This window comes from Alexandromys fortis, unplaced genomic scaffold (assembly GCF_014885135.2).
Source record: "Alexandromys fortis isolate MF-2015 unplaced genomic scaffold, M_Fortis_MF-2015_v1.1 scaffold_222, whole genome shotgun sequence".
NCBI lineage: Eukaryota > Metazoa > Chordata > Mammalia > Rodentia > Cricetidae > Alexandromys > Alexandromys fortis.
This window is the reverse complement of record NW_026068108.1, coordinates 589,669-605,860: the sequence shown is the minus strand read 5'-3', so window position 1 is coordinate 605,860 and position 16,192 is coordinate 589,669. Positions and strand designations below refer to the sequence as shown.

Here is a 16,192-nt window from a genome sequence, read left to right as displayed (position 1 = left end):
CACACACAACCCCTAACTCTTGTTTTAACTCTTGTTTCTCCAAAGCCATTCCCGCCATCGCCACTCCCCCCCCCCCCAGTCCCTACCGGTTATTGTGGAGGGTAAAAGAGAGGCGGGTCTCAGGTTGTTTTTCCAAGATAAGGAGTCAGCTGGCTTAGGGTTGGCTGTTGACACTCAAGAAGCTTTGTGGGTGACGGGGCCCAGGAGCGAAGAGTTGCGTCCAACCCTGGCAGGAAGAAACGCTGCTGCTGGACCAGCAACTCGACCTGCAGGCAAAGGCCATTGCAGAGCTGTCCGAGGTGCTGAATCTGTCTACTTTGGGCCTTAGCCTAACACAGTTGCAGCAAGTCTGAAAGACCCCGATCGGTGTGTGTGGGGGGGTCTCTTCTGTCCCGGGTGACCTTGGGCACCTGGCTTCCCCCTCGTCAGCAGCGAGGAACTCATTCCTCGTGTCGCTGCTGGATAGGAGGCTCGTGCCATTTTCGGTCTCACAACTGGTGCGCGCCCCTTTCCGGGCCTGGAGAGGGACAAGGTCTTCTGCTCGCCTGCCCTCTTATTCTCTTCGCCAGTCCCCGACGGCTCCAATCTTTTGACTGCCCGGCGGCCAACAAGCAGCCCTCTGCCCCGACAGAACTATGTTGGCCGAATCCGCCCCGCCACACATCACCTGCTGCTGGGACCAAACCCTCAATACCTCGGTTAAACCTCAAGCAGGACAATGGAGGGGCTGAAGCCATGGAGAGGCGCGAAAACACTTCGGGGTCCGGAGTGTGTGGTTAGGGCGGAGGCGGGGCTCATAGCCAGACTTGGCCGCCTTGTTCCCTCCCAGCCCGCGAGGGGGCGCCTTGTCCCCATGACAACGCGGACAACCCCCCTCACCCCCTCCCCCGGAGGGCAGCGCCGGAGGCTAATCCGCCCTGGAGGCTGTGGGCGGTGCCCACGGTGCTGGAGCCCCGAGTCGCGGGCGAATTCCCGGGAGGGGCGCAAGCATTAAGGATGTCCGACGCTCCAGGTGGTGACCCCCGCGCGTCGCCGCTGGGTGGCCGGCCCGAGCGGGCGGTGCGTCCCCACCACGATTGGCTGCTTCCCTGTGACATCACGCGGCTCGGGGAAAAGTGCGAGCGTGAGCGCGAGTCGGAGCCACAGCGCCAGGAGCTGCAGGCGAAGCAGGGGCCGCCCCTTGACACCCCGTCCCCGCCCCCGGTCTACGGCCCATTCGCCCATCTCGCCGACTTGCGAGGCCTCTAGCTTGCCCCGCCGTCTGTCCGACGCCAGCGGACCAAGACAGAAGCAGCGGGTGAGTAACTCCGCGGGGGCGAGGGGCTCCTGTGCAAGACGACGATGTGAGGCCCCGGGACCCGCTGGGGGTCTCCAGAGGTGGCTCCCAGACCCCCGCAAGTGTCAAGCGCGGTGCAGAAGGACCGGGGAGCTCAGGGGTTGGGGGGCCGAAAGAAGGGCTCTGGGTCTCTGAAAGGTTTCTCCAGGTGCGCCTCCAGAGACTGATGATCATCCAGGAGGCTAGGGGCAGAAGAGTTTCAGCCCACAGCCCCAGCCCTAAAGCCAGGCAGCCGTCGGGTCAAGACCCACACTCCCTCATTCCCTCCGGTTGGCTGCTCTATAGGGCGCCGGAAGAAGAAGCCCCAAGGCGCCCTTTTCCCGCCCGTCCCTCCGCCCTCCCTTACCACCTTGGCCCACCCGTATCTACCAGCACATTCTAGCCAGTAGAATCCTCTGTCCGCGACCTTGAGCCCCGACGGAAAGCACCCCTGTTTTCTCCTGGCACCCCGCCTCCTCTCCAGGACTAAACCTTGCTTTTACCCATCCGGGGAGATAGTCTCCTGGTTCCCCACCCTCCCAGCTCTTAGAGGAAGTGTTGGGCACAATGACTTGGCCCAATATCCTGCGCCCCTCTCCCTTCCCCTTAAGTACATAGGCTTCTCTCCGCCCCAGGGATAGTTCTGGGGCCATAGCTCTCCTAAAGTGATCGCTTAATAATCGAAAACCTACCCCACGAGCCACCCCACGGGCGCCCAAAGCACCCTTTCCCGTCTTGTCCCCAGCAGGGAAGGGGGCTCGAGGACCCACGGAAGCACAGCCCACGCCCAGAGACTACAGGAACTGCGTGCCTGGGGGGGGGGGGGTTGATGGGAAGGCGGGGCATCCGAGAATCTTGGCCCTTTCGACCGGACCCAGAGGGACCCAGACGTGGAGGAGAGACGAGGTGGGCAAAGGGTAATAAGCCCTGAGGTGGCCCCTTAGGTATACTTGAGTCCACGGCTTGTGAACTCGGTGCCTATTTTGACTGATGGGACTAGATAGGGCCTTTCCAGCGGGTGCGGGTTCAAGAGTGAACCTCGGCTGGGCTCCCCATTTGGAGGTTCTGCCCTGCCTTCAATGTGTGGGGTACTCTGAACTGAGCCCGGTGACCCTCACGGCTCGATTGGGCGACTATCGCAGAGGCTTCTCGTCAGAATTCCACGGCTGGGACTGCGTGCTCTCTATTCTTGAGAATGCAGACAGGGCCAGGCGCCCAGGCCACTAAGATAGTGGTTCCAAAGTAAGGGTTTCCTCGCAACCAAAATTTTGATCTTTTCTCGACCCTTTCCCCACCCACAGGCCGGGCGCTTCCCGGCCGTTCCCGCCATAGGCTTTGGATGTGACTGGTCACTCGCTGATGGTCCAGCATTTGCTCTTCACACAAGTTCGCAGGTACACCGACCCAAGCCGTGAGCTTGGGCCACCCATAGCACCCTAGGCACGCACACACATGCATATGCACGTGTCCACATGGCGCTGGCATGCTCATGCGCTCAAAGGCACACCGGTATCCAGGCGTGGCGGTGCGCACACTGGCACATGCAGGAAGCTACGAGTGTCTACTCGCACTCTCGGGTAGTCACACACAAACAGAACTTGCACTCGCGTTCCCACCTACTCGTTCCTTGATGGGTGCCTTGCAAGATGCTGATGGAATCCCGACGCCCTAAAGTTTCTCATCCTTAAGCCTCCGGTCAAACCTAGGGAACCTTTGTGGTGGCTTAGAGCTACGGAGTCTGTCGGTGTTCCCTTCCCTTTGGTCCCTTGTAGGAGAAGCCCTGCCCTGAGGCTTTTCTGTATTCGCGATTTGCACTGGGACTTGGGGACGTGGCAAACACGGCCACTGGTTCGGGGTCCGGATCTGGCACCCGGGGACCGACATTGCCATCTAGCGGTGCGCACAGGTCAGGGCGACGGCTGCGAACCTTCCCAGATCCTAGTTGGGTCGGGTTCTGGGAAAATTGTGTCCACGGGTGTTGTTGCAGTGTGAACGTCTGAGAGAGAATCAAAGAGGTCCTGAAAGAAAACTGGGACCGAGTTGAGAAAACTGGATTTTACCCAACCTGCATCTGGCAGGGCCCGGGAAAACCAAGCCACCCAGCATTTATCTGGTCACTTACTTATCCAGGCTGTGTCTGGTTCCAGGAGGACAAAAGGTCAAACCCAAGCTGGATGGAATATGAGGGTTCCGCACCTGGGATGCATCTGGTGGGCTTCTCTCTGGTGTGGTTTGGGAGGTACCTTGGAGATAAGAAAGTGTCTTTGGGTGCTAATCCTGACCCAACTCTTCTTGAACGGGATGGCTTTCACCAAGTTCATTAATAGGAAGCCCCTCTGTAAGACGAGGTTAGCAACAGCGCAACGTCTTTTCTGGCTGCTGTAGGCATTAAACGTGACCATCTATAGGAAAAGCTCCAAGGGGCTCCTGACTCAGGTTAACACTCAATAAACAAGACTTTTGCTGTATTTTCCTATGTCACATCTCCCCACCCCTACCTGCTTCCTAACCTGCTGGCTGCTGCCTTTTGTTCTGGCCCTGAGAGAGTAGTGAGGTTTTCCTTGGTATGCACTAATGTCTCCCTCCTGGCTTACGCCTGGGAAAGGTGGCTTTGCTTGATGCTACTACCGTTCTAGCTCTTAAACTGATGCTTGGAGCTCCATTTTGGGGGTTCTTGGCACTAAAGGGCACTGTGGAGACTCTTAGAAGGACCCATCTGTCTTACCCTTGACTCCTTGGGTGACCTTGGAGGGATCATTACCCCCTCTCCTCCTGTCCTTCTTTGACCCAAGGATTTAGAGCAGGAGAATTTAATTTTGAAGTTAACGGCAGGGTCTTGTGTCTTCTGTGGCGGGGGAGGGGGAGCTGGAGGACTGGGGCCAAGCTTGGCATGTGTCTGCAGCCTGCAGTACCATTTCCAGGTGGAGAGCAAACTGTGGCGCTGACAGGATCACCTGGCTATTCAAAGACTGTGATGGGACGAGATCCTGTTTTGTAAATGAGGGGGTTAAGTCCTAGGAGCACAGATGGCTCTCCTCAGACAGTCCAGCTAGGCCTTGCTGGCCTTCCACTGAACCAGGCTGCAGACGGGGTGCGTCTTCCTCCACAGCCGGCTGCTGTACCCTCGTTTCCTCGTTCACACACACAGACAGACGCACAGAATTGCGTATACAACCTGCGTGTGGCTGAGATGGGGCCTGTGTGCGTATGTGGAATGGTTGTGTGTTGGCGGGTGTGAAGGAGGCTGGGCTGAGCGGCTGCCCTGGCACAGTGTGCTGGGCGTGGGCCTCCCTCACATGTATGGAAGAGGAAGGTTGGGGGAGAGCTGAAGGGAGCCTGGTGGGAGGGAAGCAGACTCGGGAGGGGCCTTGTCGGACCTCAGCCGGGATGTGGGATGTGAACTCTGAGAGGCTGGCTGCAGGATGATTCCCAGGGGAGGTTAGACTGGCCTGGGTTCTGAGGAAATCAGGAAGACCATTCCTCAGCTGCTGGGTCCTTAAAGAATTTAAAATTCTGATTTCTTGTGTTTGGAGCCCTGGGACGCTGAGAGCCCACCACTGCCCCTGCAGTGCCCACTCATCCGCTGGGGCTGGGCTGGGGAGGCAACGCCGAGCTAGAATCCCCTTCCTATTCCTGCTCCTCTCCTGGCGTCCCGGCTCGCACTGCACCTCCTGTCTCTTGAGGGCGTCAGGACCTGTGTCCTAGTTCTAGGACAGTATTCTTTGCCCCTCAAATGCACTCTACCAGCAACGGGACATCATGGAAACACGGAACCCCATTTATTCAAATAACCACAGAGGTTATTTAACACGCCTGTGCCATTTCCTCAGCATCTGCCCCAGGTTCATCGTGACGATGCCCGTCACAGAATGTAGGAACTTAGGAGACCGCTGAGGCCGCTCCTGCATTGTTGCCTGCATCTGCAGTGTAGATGCAGGGGTCGAGAACAAGCCTCCAGAGCTCGGCCATATCTGGTTGAGACACGCCCAAGTGGCTGGATGTGGTGGTACATGCCTTTAATTCCAGCCCTCTAGAGACAGACAGGAAGATCAAACTCTGTGAGTTTGAGGTCAGCCTGTTAGGTAAGACCCTATCTCAAAGAAAGAAAGAAAGAAAGAAAGAAAGAAAGAAAGAAAGAAAGAAAGAAAGAAAGAAAGGAAGGAAGGAAGGAAGGAAGGAAGGAAGAAAGAAAAGAATGGCCAAGGAGGGCTGACTATGTGGCCAAGAGGTCTGTGCGTGTGGTGCACGTCTACCGTGTGTGGTCTGTGCGTGTGGTGCAGGCAGGTCTACCGCGTGTGGTCTGTGCGTGCACGTCTACCGTGTGTGGTCTGTGCGTGTAGTGCAGGCAGGTCTACCGCGTGTGGTCTGTGTGTGCACGTCTACGCGTGTGGTCTGTGCGTGTGGTGCACGTCTACCGTGTGTGGCGCTGGGCACAATCCTCGGTACCTGAGAAGCGAGTGAGGGAGCGAATGCTCCAACACTTCTCTCCGTCTCCGCCCTGCAGTCTGGGACATTCCTCACACTGCCTTTGCTTTCCTGGGCTCCATATACTGGCCTGTCCATGTCTTATCCCGGCCATGTGCCACAGCTCATCTCCCGGGGGAGGCGCATGATCACCCGCAAGGAACAACCCCTCTCCTGTCTTCTGACTCACTTCTGTTACCCTTCTCTGCCTTATTTTCCTTTCCTCACGCTTCTATCTCTCCCCAAACTGGGTTGTCCATTCTGTGGGAACCATGAGTGTTTCATCCGCTTCTGATCTCAGCCCTGAGCTGACGCCAGCGCTGGGCCCCCAGGAGGCTCTCAGTTCTACTCACTTTATGAGTGAAAACTGCGGGACAGTGTGCTGGAGCGCCCTAACTTCTTCCTGGGTGACCTCCTGCCATGTGGCCCCCTCATCCTCTTCAACAACTCACCCCTTCCTGTCTCCTTCCCCTCCAGCCACTGCCCACCTGTACCCAGCTGGGCTCAGCATGGCGAACTTCACACCTGGCAATGGCAGCTCAGCCAATCAGTCTGTGCGCCTGGTCACGGCCACCCATAACCACCTGGAGACAGTGGAGATGGTGTTCATCGCCACAGTGACAGGCTCACTGAGCCTGGTGACTGTTGTGGGTAACATCCTGGTGATGCTGTCCATCAAAGTCAACAGGCAGCTGCAGACAGTCAACAACTACTTCCTGTTCAGCCTGGCATGCGCGGATCTCATCATAGGTGCGTTCTCCATGAACCTCTACACCGTGTACATCATCAAGGGCTACTGGCCCCTGGGCGCGGTGGTCTGTGACCTGTGGCTGGCCCTGGACTATGTAGTGAGCAATGCCTCCGTCATGAACCTTCTCATCATCAGCTTTGACCGCTACTTCTGCGTCACCAAGCCCCTCACCTACCCTGCCCGCCGCACTACTAAAATGGCAGGCCTCATGATTGCGGCTGCCTGGGTCCTGTCCTTTGTGCTCTGGGCCCCCGCCATCTTGTTCTGGCAGTTTGTGGTGGGCAAGAGGACAGTGCCTGATAACCAGTGTTTCATCCAGTTCTTATCCAACCCGGCAGTGACCTTCGGCACAGCCATCGCTGCCTTCTATCTGCCCGTGGTCATCATGACGGTGCTGTACATCCACATCTCACTCGCGAGTCGCAGTCGAGTCCACAAGCATCGACCCGAGGGCCCCAAGGAGAAGAAGGCCAAGACTCTGGCTTTCCTCAAGAGCCCCCTGATGAAGCCGAGTATCAAGAAACCTCCACCAGGGGGCGCTTCTCGAGAGGAACTGCGCAACGGGAAGCTAGAAGAGGCCCCTCCGCCAGCCCTGCCCCCGCCTCCACGCCCGGTGACCGACAAGGACACTTCCAATGAGTCGAGCTCTGGCAGTGCCACCCAGAACACCAAGGAACGGCCACCCACAGAGCTGTCCACCACAGAGGCCACCACACCAGCCCTGCCCGCCCCTACCCTGCAGCCACGAACCCTCAACCCAGCCTCTAAATGGTCCAAGATTCAGATTGTAACCAAGCAGACAGGCAATGAGTGTGTGACAGCCATTGAGATTGTACCGGCCACTCCAGCTGGCATGCGCCCAGCAGCTAATGTGGCCCGAAAGTTCGCCAGCATTGCTCGCAACCAGGTGCGGAAGAAGCGACAGATGGCGGCCCGCGAGCGCAAAGTGACTCGGACCATCTTTGCCATCCTGCTGGCCTTCATCCTCACCTGGACACCCTACAATGTCATGGTCCTGGTGAACACCTTTTGCCAGAGCTGTATCCCTGAGAGGGTGTGGTCCATTGGCTACTGGCTCTGCTACGTCAACAGCACCATCAACCCTGCCTGCTATGCACTTTGCAATGCCACTTTCAAAAAGACCTTCCGGCACCTCCTGCTATGCCAGTATCGGAACATCGGCACGGCCAGGTAGACAGGCAGGTGCCCTAGGAGGTGCTGGTGTCATGAGTGTGTACCGGGGAACCACATGGGCTCACCGGCTGTGGAGGAGCGAGTAGGCGGCCCCATTCTGAGTTCGCATCTGCTAAAGAGAACAGGTCTCTTTACAGTGAGACACAAGAAGCTCTTCGCTGGGTTTGGAGGGTAGATCTCTACCGAAGCCCGGAGCTCAGCCCCGGACGGTCTGAACTGGCACCCCCTGACCCCTATCTGTCACCCTGCCTCAGGAGGATGGGGGACAATGACTGGAGTGGGCAGCGGCTCTGTCAAGGCCAGCCATCAGCAGAGATGGAAGAACCAATAGGAGAGCAGAGGCCAGGAGCAAAGGAGCCAGGCTTGGAGGGGTGGGGTACCCCGTTCTGCTGTAATCGGTGCTTTCCGCCTCCCTGCACCCCCTCCCCCTGCATGTAGGCTCGGTCCTTCCCTGCCCCCAATTCCCTCTCCAGGGTGAGAGATTCAGCCAGGCTGAGGTGCCCACTGACACTTGGTCCCTTCCCTGGCCAGCAGTCACATCTGGATGGGGCAACTGGGAAACCAAGCTAAGAAGCTGATACAGACTACAGGGGACCAAGACTGAGTCAAACAGTAGTGAATCCTCTACCTCTGTAGGAGGGAGGCCCAAGAGAAAGAAAAGAAAGTGTGGTGTGGGGGGTGAACTTGGTGACAGTGCAGGTGAGCCGAGCACCTCCATCTCCCCGGGGAGAACCCTCCAGACTGGCAGGAGCCAGGACCAAGACTCTTAACTAGGTGAGGCATCTGGGTTCTCTTCCCTAACCCCAGCGCTGTGGTTCCCGGGAGAGGTGACACCCAGGGGGCTCTGGAAGACATTCTCATCATAACTGTTCTGCTCTTTCGAGCTGTTGGGAGCACTTCCTAGTAGGCCTCAACTCCCTTCGTCTTTCCCCACCCCAACCCCAACAAAACTCTATGGCAAACTCCCTGGGAAGGGACTTTTATATATTAAAAAAGAAGCTTTTATTGGAGAAAAAATGTGAGTTTTTTTTATTCATTTCTTAACATAACAGGGTGGGGAGAACAAAATGGGGTGCTGGGAATCAGATCCCTCTGGGGAGGTTCAAGCTTCCCAGAATCCCTTGTGCTTGTCCCTCCCCGCTTTGGGCACTTGGTGTGGGGTGAGAAGGCAGCTCAGGGCGTGATTGACAAGGCTGTGGAAGACAAAAGGCACTGGTGGGTTCTATTTTGGGTCCGTGGGAGAGAAGCCTCCTTCAGGGACCCAGGTAGGCCAGAGGCTCTCCAGCATCCTGAGATCAGTCTTTTCCTTTCCCTTTCTTGGCTGGAAAACAAGAAACGCTCTCGTTAGGTGACGGGGTGAGACCCGCCCACAACAATTAAGTACAACAAGGAGAGAAGGTCCTGCCCCCTAGTGGAAGTGGGTGGAAAGGGCAGCCATTGTGATGCCAACTAAGCCTTTTCTTATTCCCGCAACTTTTTAAACACCCCCACCTCTTCTTCTTCTTCTTCTTCTTTTTTTTTAATAGTCTTACTCTGTAGCCTTGAAGTCACGGCTATCTTACTGCTTCAGCCCGGCCTGGTTTTCATCCAGGATCAGAGTATATCTGTGTTTCTCACCTGGGAAGTGGGCAGATTGACCTCTGCCCTGTTGGCCTCAATGGTAATTGTGGGCCAGGCAGCAGCATGGCCCTTTGGGACATCTTTCATATAGTTTTAAGGGCACCCTACCCAGCCCTCCTCAGGTGACAAAGACAGGCCTTTTCCAGGACGAAAATCGGACGATCCAACAGGAAGAGTAGCTCCTACTTGGGCAAAGAGGTTTAGCACCTTCTTCAAGTACCGGCCCTTTTCCAACTCTAAGACCGCTCTGGAAAGATGGCGCGAAGTCCCTAACCAGATCCACAGCCCCACCGTATTCACTGACCTTTGGTCTTCAACTTGGTCTTGGAGGTGCAGGGCTTGGTCACGCGGATGGTCTCCTGGCACTGGGCATTGTAGCGAGCCTTCTTCAGGGTCCCTTGGCGCGCTCTGGTGCCGGTGCCTCCATCACACGACCCCCAGTTCTCAAACTTGTACTTGCAGTCGGCTGATGGGAGAGTGGCCCCACAGGGTGAGAAACAGGAGGCTTGTGGCTGCCCCCTGACTTCCCGCCCTCCTCCTGTGCCCCACCTCACCTCCAAATTCCTTCTTCCAGTTGCAGGGCACCTTGCAATGGATGCGCTGGGTCTGGGCTCCGCAGGCACCCTCGCGGAAACCCATGCCGCAGTCTTTGCTGCTGGGGATGCAGGGTCCCCAGGTCCACTCCGAACACTCGCTCCCCAGGCTGCCCTTCTTCACCTTGTCTATAAAGTGCAAGGAACAGAGTTAAGACTTGGCGTGCACAGAAACTCCCTGGGAGACTAATCCCTAGGTCCTGCGGCCTCACTTGCCCTCCCGGCCTTTTCCTCCTGAGCCTTTTCCTCCTGAGCCCTCCCGGCCTTTTCCTCCTGAGCCCTCCTGGCCTTTTCCTCCTATCCCATCACCTTTCTTTTTGGCCACGGCGGACGTGAGCGCCAGGAGGGCAAGAAGGGCTAGAAGGAAGACGCCTCGGCGCTGCATCCTAGAGGAAAAGTTTGGGTTAGAGTTTCCTGCCCATTCCCTTCCCCGACGGGGACAACACCTTCCACCCCGACTTGGCCCACTTTCCAGGCCCAAGGGGTCCGGCCGACAAGGGGCCGACGGAGGGAGGACTTGAAGCCGCAATTCCGGGACTCAGCATAGCCCCCCACCCCCGCCTCAGTCTCTTTGGTGGCTGCAGCCTGGAGGGACTGAGGCCGTGGCTGCTGGGCGCGCTCACTCGCTCACTGTCGGTGGATGCTTCTCTCCCTCCCGCTACAGCTACGGTCCGCCAAGACCGCTGCGGCCCCTTTTGTCTCCAGAACCGGTCTGAGCCGGTCACATGGGCCCCCGCCCCTCCCCCCACTCCCATGGAAGGACCCGCCCCGCCCCCTCCCCTCAAACCCGCACCTCCTCAGACCCCCTAGTCCCCGCCTCCTCTCCCGCCCCTAGCTGCTCTCCCGCGCCTGCCCCTCACCTCTGATCTCTTGAATCTCTGCCCCTGGAGCTCAGTCTTGCCTCTCCACTCCTGGCTCAAAGTCCTCTCACCGGCTCTGGAGCCGCAGCACTCTTCCTCCTCCCGCCTCCCCCTTCCCTGGTTTGGACTTGTCCCTTTTGCCGACAGCTCTCAGGACACTGCTTCGCTTGCCCTCTGTTGAGCCCCGAGTCTGCCTGGTGTCACAAACCCAGGAAGGTCTCTGCATCCATGATGCTAACCTTCGGGGCCTGGGGCCTGGCTCACCTCCTACTTGTGGGGGATCAGATCACTCAGAGGGCAAGGAGGGGCTTTGATGTTTACGGGACCCCAGTTGGCTGGGGACGAGCAAAGCTCAAGACCCTTTTTTCTGGTGAGGTTGGGAGTGGGTGGGGGCGCAGGCCTGAGATTGGTAAACCTTGTAGCTGACAGGGGCTGTCTGAGAAGTTCCAGACCAGGCTTCACTGAAGGTGATAACCGTCCACCCCTGACCCTGGGGCCTCAGGCTCACCTCAACCAGTCGTCCCCCCGACCCCCCCTCCACACATGCCAGGGGGAGGGGACTGCGGTACTGCTCCAGGGCACAGGGCCAAGGGACTGAAGAACCCGCCCCCACCCCACCCCTTTTACTTTCATTGTTGTCGCCCCAGCAGGAGCGGGAAGCAGAGGAAATCAGCTCCGCCTCTGGCCCTGGGAGCCTAAGCCGCTGGGCAGAGGTCAGGAGCTGGGCATACCCATCCCAGCTAGGTACCCCTGTAACGGTCTGAGATACTGGTGACCATTCCCCAACTCTAAGTTAACCAGGCACACGCCGCTGCTTATCAGAGACCCACACAAGGAAAAAGAAAACAAGAAAGGAAAAAAAAATTCACTTTACTGAGTCACACCCAGCTGTAAACAAGTCACCGGGGGAGCCCCACCCCCCACCCCAGGCCATACAGTCTGAAATGAAATGACTGGGTACATGAGGATCACCAGGGTAGGTGCCAAGCAGGGCCTCGGGCAGGTGAATACAGCAGGCTCTTCAGTTTCTGGGAGGCCCTGGTGGGTGGATGGGTCAGAGCGCAGGGCTAGGCACCCCGAAGCCTCTTGACAGTCCAAAGGGCCAGGCGGCTAGCAAACGGCCTGCTGTGAGCAGGCCTTCCTGTCGGTGCTTTCTGTCCTGCCTTCCATCTGCCATGGTGTGGGGAAGGCTGTCCGAAGGGATCCGCCAGCCCATCTTCTGTTCCCCATGAACACAGGGACAGGCGAGAGTCCAGCTCCTCAGAGTCCAGCCCTAGATCTGAGTGGCTTCTCAGGGGTGGCACGGGGCTCCTTCCCTGGGGCAGGGTCCCCCCATGGCCACCCGACAGGAATGTGGCAGTGAGGTGGGCAAAGGACGCTGTGGTCCTCTGTAGTGTCCTCCACTACACAGCCGTCTCCTGGTCCTCACGCTGGATCATCTGGTAGTGCTGTCTGTTCTCCAGGTAGGCAGCCAGCTCTGTGTCCTGCGCCTTCTCAGCTCGCTGCCGGGGCGTGTCGCCCTGGAAAAGGGTGGAAAGGCCCCACAGCCTTAAGAGAGGGCCTGTGGGGGAGGGGTAACCTCACAGGTTACAAGGTTTTCCCCTCCCGGCTCAGGTTTCTCAAGGCCTGGATTGTGTTGGAAACAGCTTCAAGTTTCCTAGCCCTCCCCCCAATTTCTGGAAAAGGGCGGGTTTGGGTTCTGCCAGGCTCACCTGCTGGTCTGTCTTCATGAGGGAGGCCCCAGCTTCCACGATGTAGTGGCAGATGGTGCGCTGGCCCAGGGCAGCTGCCTGGTGGAGACAGGTCTCCCCACTGGGGGGCAGGGGCTGCTTGTGGACACTTTCCAACAGCCAGCAGAAACGGCAGGAGTTTGACAAGAGGGGGAGGGGTGCCCCATGCTGGCCAAAAGGGGTTCTTGGGCTTTGGGTGACCAGATAGTTAGGACTGAAGGAAGGTGGTTTTCAGGTGGGCCAGGGGCTCTGTCCCAGTACTCACTTCTCCTCCACAGCATCAAGGATCTCCGGCGGTGCTGAAGGAGGAAAGGCACTCAGAGCCTGACAGCCCCTTTCTTCCCACCCAGGCCCAGGCCCAGGAGCACAGCTTACCATGGTCCAGCAGATAGCGGACCACTTCCTTACTGCCAGTGCTGACTGCGTGGTGCAAGAGTGTGCGGCTCTGCTGGTCCCGGTGCATGAGGTCACCTCCTGCTCGGTGTAGCTCCTGGAGCTGAGGACAATGGGCAGGGCAGAACAGAGCTGGGTCTCCCTCCCTTCACAAGCATGGACCCAGGCATAGGCTCACACAGGTCACACTAGGAGCCTTTGAGGGTTTTGCTGTTTTGAGACAGGTTGTCTCTATGTAGTCCTGGCTGTCCTGGAACTATGTAGACCAGACTGGTCTTGAATTCACAGAGATCCTCCTGCCTCTGCCTCCTGAGAGCTGGGATTAAAGGTATATGTCACCACAGGTGGCTTCTGAGGGTCTCTTTGGGTGTCATTAGAGATACAAGTCTTCTCATCTGACATGTGAGGACTCCCCCAAAATGTACAGCCAACCAAGCTCTGGAGCCTGCAATCCCTTTAAGATTGACTCCGGTCCAAGTACCAGGGACAGGAAGACTGGGTGAGTAGCCCCTAGCAGCAAGTCACCTAGACAGGGCAATCCCATATGGAGGACCAGCTGATGACAAGTGCCTAATACCGCCCAGGGTGAGGGCTCCAGGGGCAAGGCTAAGCTCTGACTGGTACCTTGCAGAAGTCATTCCTCTTGGCAGCTTCAATCAGCTCTTCACCTGCACAGAACATCTGTCCATCAGACCCTGAGGTCAGCGGCCTGGGCATGGCTTGATGTGTGAACAGTGTGTGTGATGATGGACCACTGTCCAGGGTAGGAACCCGCTGGGGCACATGATAACACGGGACTCAATGGCTGACTCCCACTGAACCTCACACATAGACCAAGGAAAGGAGAGTGGCAGGACCCTGGGGAAAGACCTCACCTTGAGGTGGTGCAGCATCCCCCTGCAGTGACCTGCAAACAGAACAGGGTGAGTTGTGACCCAGCGCACATATTGGCCTTCATTTTTTCAAGTCTATTGAGTGCTTCCTGCACATCACACACTGTGGAGAACAAGCAGGGAGCTATACGGCTCCCATCCGAGCTCAGAGACATAAGCCAACCAGGAAATAAGGAATCTGGAAGTGCTATTGAACACAACGGGGCAGGGTGACCAAGCAGATGGGAACTGGAGACTGGATACTTCCCAACCTTCAGGTAGCATTCCTGGAAAAGATTCCCCCTGAGAGGGAGAAGCCAAGCTGAAACTGAGGGTTGGGGTGTCTGAGAAGGGGCAAGTGGGAGGCAGCAAGTCCAAAGTCCAGAGGATGGCCTGGGACCTCAGGGGACAATGGACAGACAGGCCAGGAGGCCCAGGACTGAAGAGCTGCTGAGGAAGAGGGATTCTGGGCTGGGGAGTGGCCTGTGTGGCCCTGCACTTGTTCAGGGAGCATCCTAGCAGAGGGACAGAGCCTGCCCCTGAGTGCTCACGCTGTGTCTAAAGGCGGGAATTCCAAGCTGCAGCTAGCAGACAGGGTTTAAAGCTGGGGGAGTGGTGGTCAGGGGGGCTCTGGGACTCACCGGGGTATGGGGGAGCAGGGGGAGGCAGGGAGCGGGGAGGTAGGGGTGGGGAGGTCAGGCCGTGCTGATGCCCCCAGCAGCTCAGGGTCTAGGATATAAATCTCATCCTGGGCAATCTCCGTCACATAGTTGAGGTGCTCCTGTGGGGGAGGGTTAGAACTGAAGGTCAGTGCCAGCATGTATGGCCTTTAGTCCCCAGAGGTGGGGGTGGGGCTAGGGCAGCAAGCAAGGCAGCAGAGCTAGAGAAACCTCTCTCAGAGCGGGAACCTGGGGGGAGGTGGTGGGAGAGTGAGGTAGTGTCTTCCTGCTCAGCCCGGTCCCTCACCTCTATATGTGGCATTCACCAGCGCAACAACTACTTCCCACTGCTAAGCCAGGTGATCTAGCCCTGGCTATTTTCTTCTGCTTCCCTGGATAGCACTGTGCTTCGAGGCCCTCCCTTCCACCCACCCAGAAAGCCTTTTCTGGGTATGCCAGCTTTTTCTGTTGGCACCATCCCTGTGCATTCCTGGAGGGTGGGGACATGTGATCCATAGCCACAAGCATGTGAGGATATTATGGCCGTGAGGCTGTGGTGAGCATGCTTGGCTTGTGGGGCTAACCCTGAAGCTTGCCTGCAGAGGTGCGAGTGTTCAGGGTACAGAAACTGGCTGTGGAGGAGAAGGCCTGCAATGCTTACCTGCGCCCTGTCGATCCTGTAGAAGCGGCTGGCAGTGGTAGCTGGAGAAGAGATGCCTCGCTGAGTATGGGGAGCATCCTTGGCCCAGCCCAGGTTCCCCCAAAGGAGGGCTAGCGGGACAGAGCCCAGCGCTGCCTAGAATTGACCCTTCAAGGCAGACTCACCATCCAAGAAACACCACTTAGAGGATAGTTGGTGGCATGTCGGGGACTTGGCTCCAGCGCCATCGGGCTCCTGTGACAGAAGCAGAAGTCAGAGTGGGCCACGGATAGTCTGGGGAGGAAGCTCAGGTGCCCCCACCTCGTCCTGCTTACACCACTTACCTGCTGGAGTCTCTCAATGTGGGCACGGCAGAGCTCCAGGTCGCTGTCCCCAGGGACCACCACAGTGCCCAGAGGCACAGCTGGAAGACAGAGGGGCCTTTCAGCAGCTGGCTGCATGTCCCTGCTGCATGTCTGCAGGCAGCCCAGCAGCTGCTCACCCCTCCCTGCCCAGTCCTGCTGCCACTCACAGGCCTCCTTGAGCTGCTCCTTGTCATAGTGCAGAGCCTCATAGTCGTGCATGCTGACCCTGCTCACCTGGATCCGCAGCTGCTCGGGGACTGGCTGCTGACTGTAGGGTGGGACCAACGACAAGGACCTCAGCCAGGACCCTGCCTAGGACACCAGTCCTCAGCTGGGCACAAGACCGGATGCTAAGAGGACCATGCTAAGCAAGTGCTCTCTTATCACCAGACTACAAGTCCCCTTTGCAGGGCAGGAAACCAAAGCTCAAGTAAGTCAGTGCTTGGTTCCAGGCCCTCGGTACACGATGGCTACCATGGACCTACTCGCTGTGCAGTGGGGCAGCACTCCGGCGCTTGGCCTTCTGCACCATGGTGGCCTGGTTGCGCAGGGCGATTCGAATACGTGATGCCGCAAGCTTGCAGGGCTCACCGTCCACCTGCACAGGGATGGCCTTGGCCGTGGTGAGCAGCACTTCTCGGCACTGGGTCAGCCGCTCTCCGTGCCCACCCACCTGCAGTGCTGCCTGTGGGCAAAGAATGCTCAGGTCAAGTGGTGGGGGCAAGAAAAACACACG

At 57.9% G+C, this 16,192-nt stretch overlaps 3 protein-coding genes across 9 annotated transcripts in view; 1 reads left to right on the top strand and 2 right to left on the bottom strand.

Moving 5' to 3' along the window:
* The first annotated feature begins 5,541 nt into the window (after nt 1–5,541).
* On the top strand, nt 5,542–8,623 carry Chrm4 (cholinergic receptor muscarinic 4). The gene has a single exon (XM_050124297.1). The coding sequence runs from the start codon at nt 6,052–6,054 to the stop codon at nt 7,723–7,725; it is 1,674 nt and encodes a 557-aa protein (XP_049980254.1). The 5' UTR covers nt 5,542–6,051; the 3' UTR covers nt 7,726–8,623.
* Nucleotides 8,624–8,729: 106 nt separating this feature from the next.
* On the bottom strand, nt 8,730–10,667 carry Mdk (midkine). Its single transcript, XM_050124293.1, has 5 exons — nt 10,561–10,667; nt 10,247–10,323; nt 9,899–10,066; nt 9,649–9,810; nt 8,730–9,045 (listed from the first exon to the last, which is right to left on the bottom strand). The coding sequence occupies exons 2-5, from the start codon at nt 10,320–10,322 to the stop codon at nt 9,020–9,022; spliced, it is 432 nt and encodes a 143-aa protein (XP_049980250.1). The 5' UTR covers nt 10,323; nt 10,561–10,667; the 3' UTR covers nt 8,730–9,019.
* Nucleotides 10,668–11,651: 984 nt separating this feature from the next.
* Dgkz (diacylglycerol kinase zeta) overlaps nt 11,652–16,192 on the bottom strand; it is a 30,758-nt gene continuing 26,217 nt past the window's right edge. For 6 of the 7 annotated variants that reach the window (XM_050124227.1, XM_050124229.1, XM_050124228.1 and 3 more), the window contains 12 exons: nt 15,942–16,141; nt 15,624–15,724; nt 15,436–15,515; nt 15,277–15,346; nt 15,113–15,153; nt 14,434–14,573; nt 13,796–13,827; nt 13,545–13,588; nt 12,903–13,023; nt 12,793–12,826; nt 12,510–12,609; nt 11,652–12,317 (listed from right to left, as the gene is read on the bottom strand). In XM_050124227.1, the coding sequence (XP_049980184.1) occupies nt 12,201–12,317; nt 12,510–12,609; nt 12,793–12,826; nt 12,903–13,023; nt 13,545–13,588; nt 13,796–13,827; nt 14,434–14,573; nt 15,113–15,153; nt 15,277–15,346; nt 15,436–15,515; nt 15,624–15,724; nt 15,942–16,141 (1,080 nt within the window). In that variant the 3' untranslated portion in view covers nt 11,652–12,200. The other variant, XM_050124226.1, reaches the window with a different exon arrangement.

What these genes read in the sequence shown, in the direction of transcription:
- Chrm4 (XM_050124297.1), top strand. Translation starts at nt 6,052, where the DNA reads ATGAGTGTTTCATCCGCTTCTGATCTCAGCCCTGAGCTGACGCCAGCG.
- Mdk (XM_050124293.1), bottom strand. Translation starts at nt 10,322, where the DNA reads ATGCAGCGCCGAGGCGTCTTCCTTCTAGCCCTTCTTGCCCTCCTGGCG. An exon ending in CGCCGTGGCCAAAAAGAAAG is followed by an intron (nt 10,067 to 10,246) that starts GTGATGGGATAG and finishes TGCACTTTATAG; the next exon opens with ACAAGGTGAAGAAGGGCAGC. An exon ending in CTGGAAGAAGGAATTTGGAG is followed by an intron (nt 9,811 to 9,898) that starts GTGAGGTGGGGC and finishes CTCTCCCATCAG; the next exon opens with CCGACTGCAAGTACAAGTTT.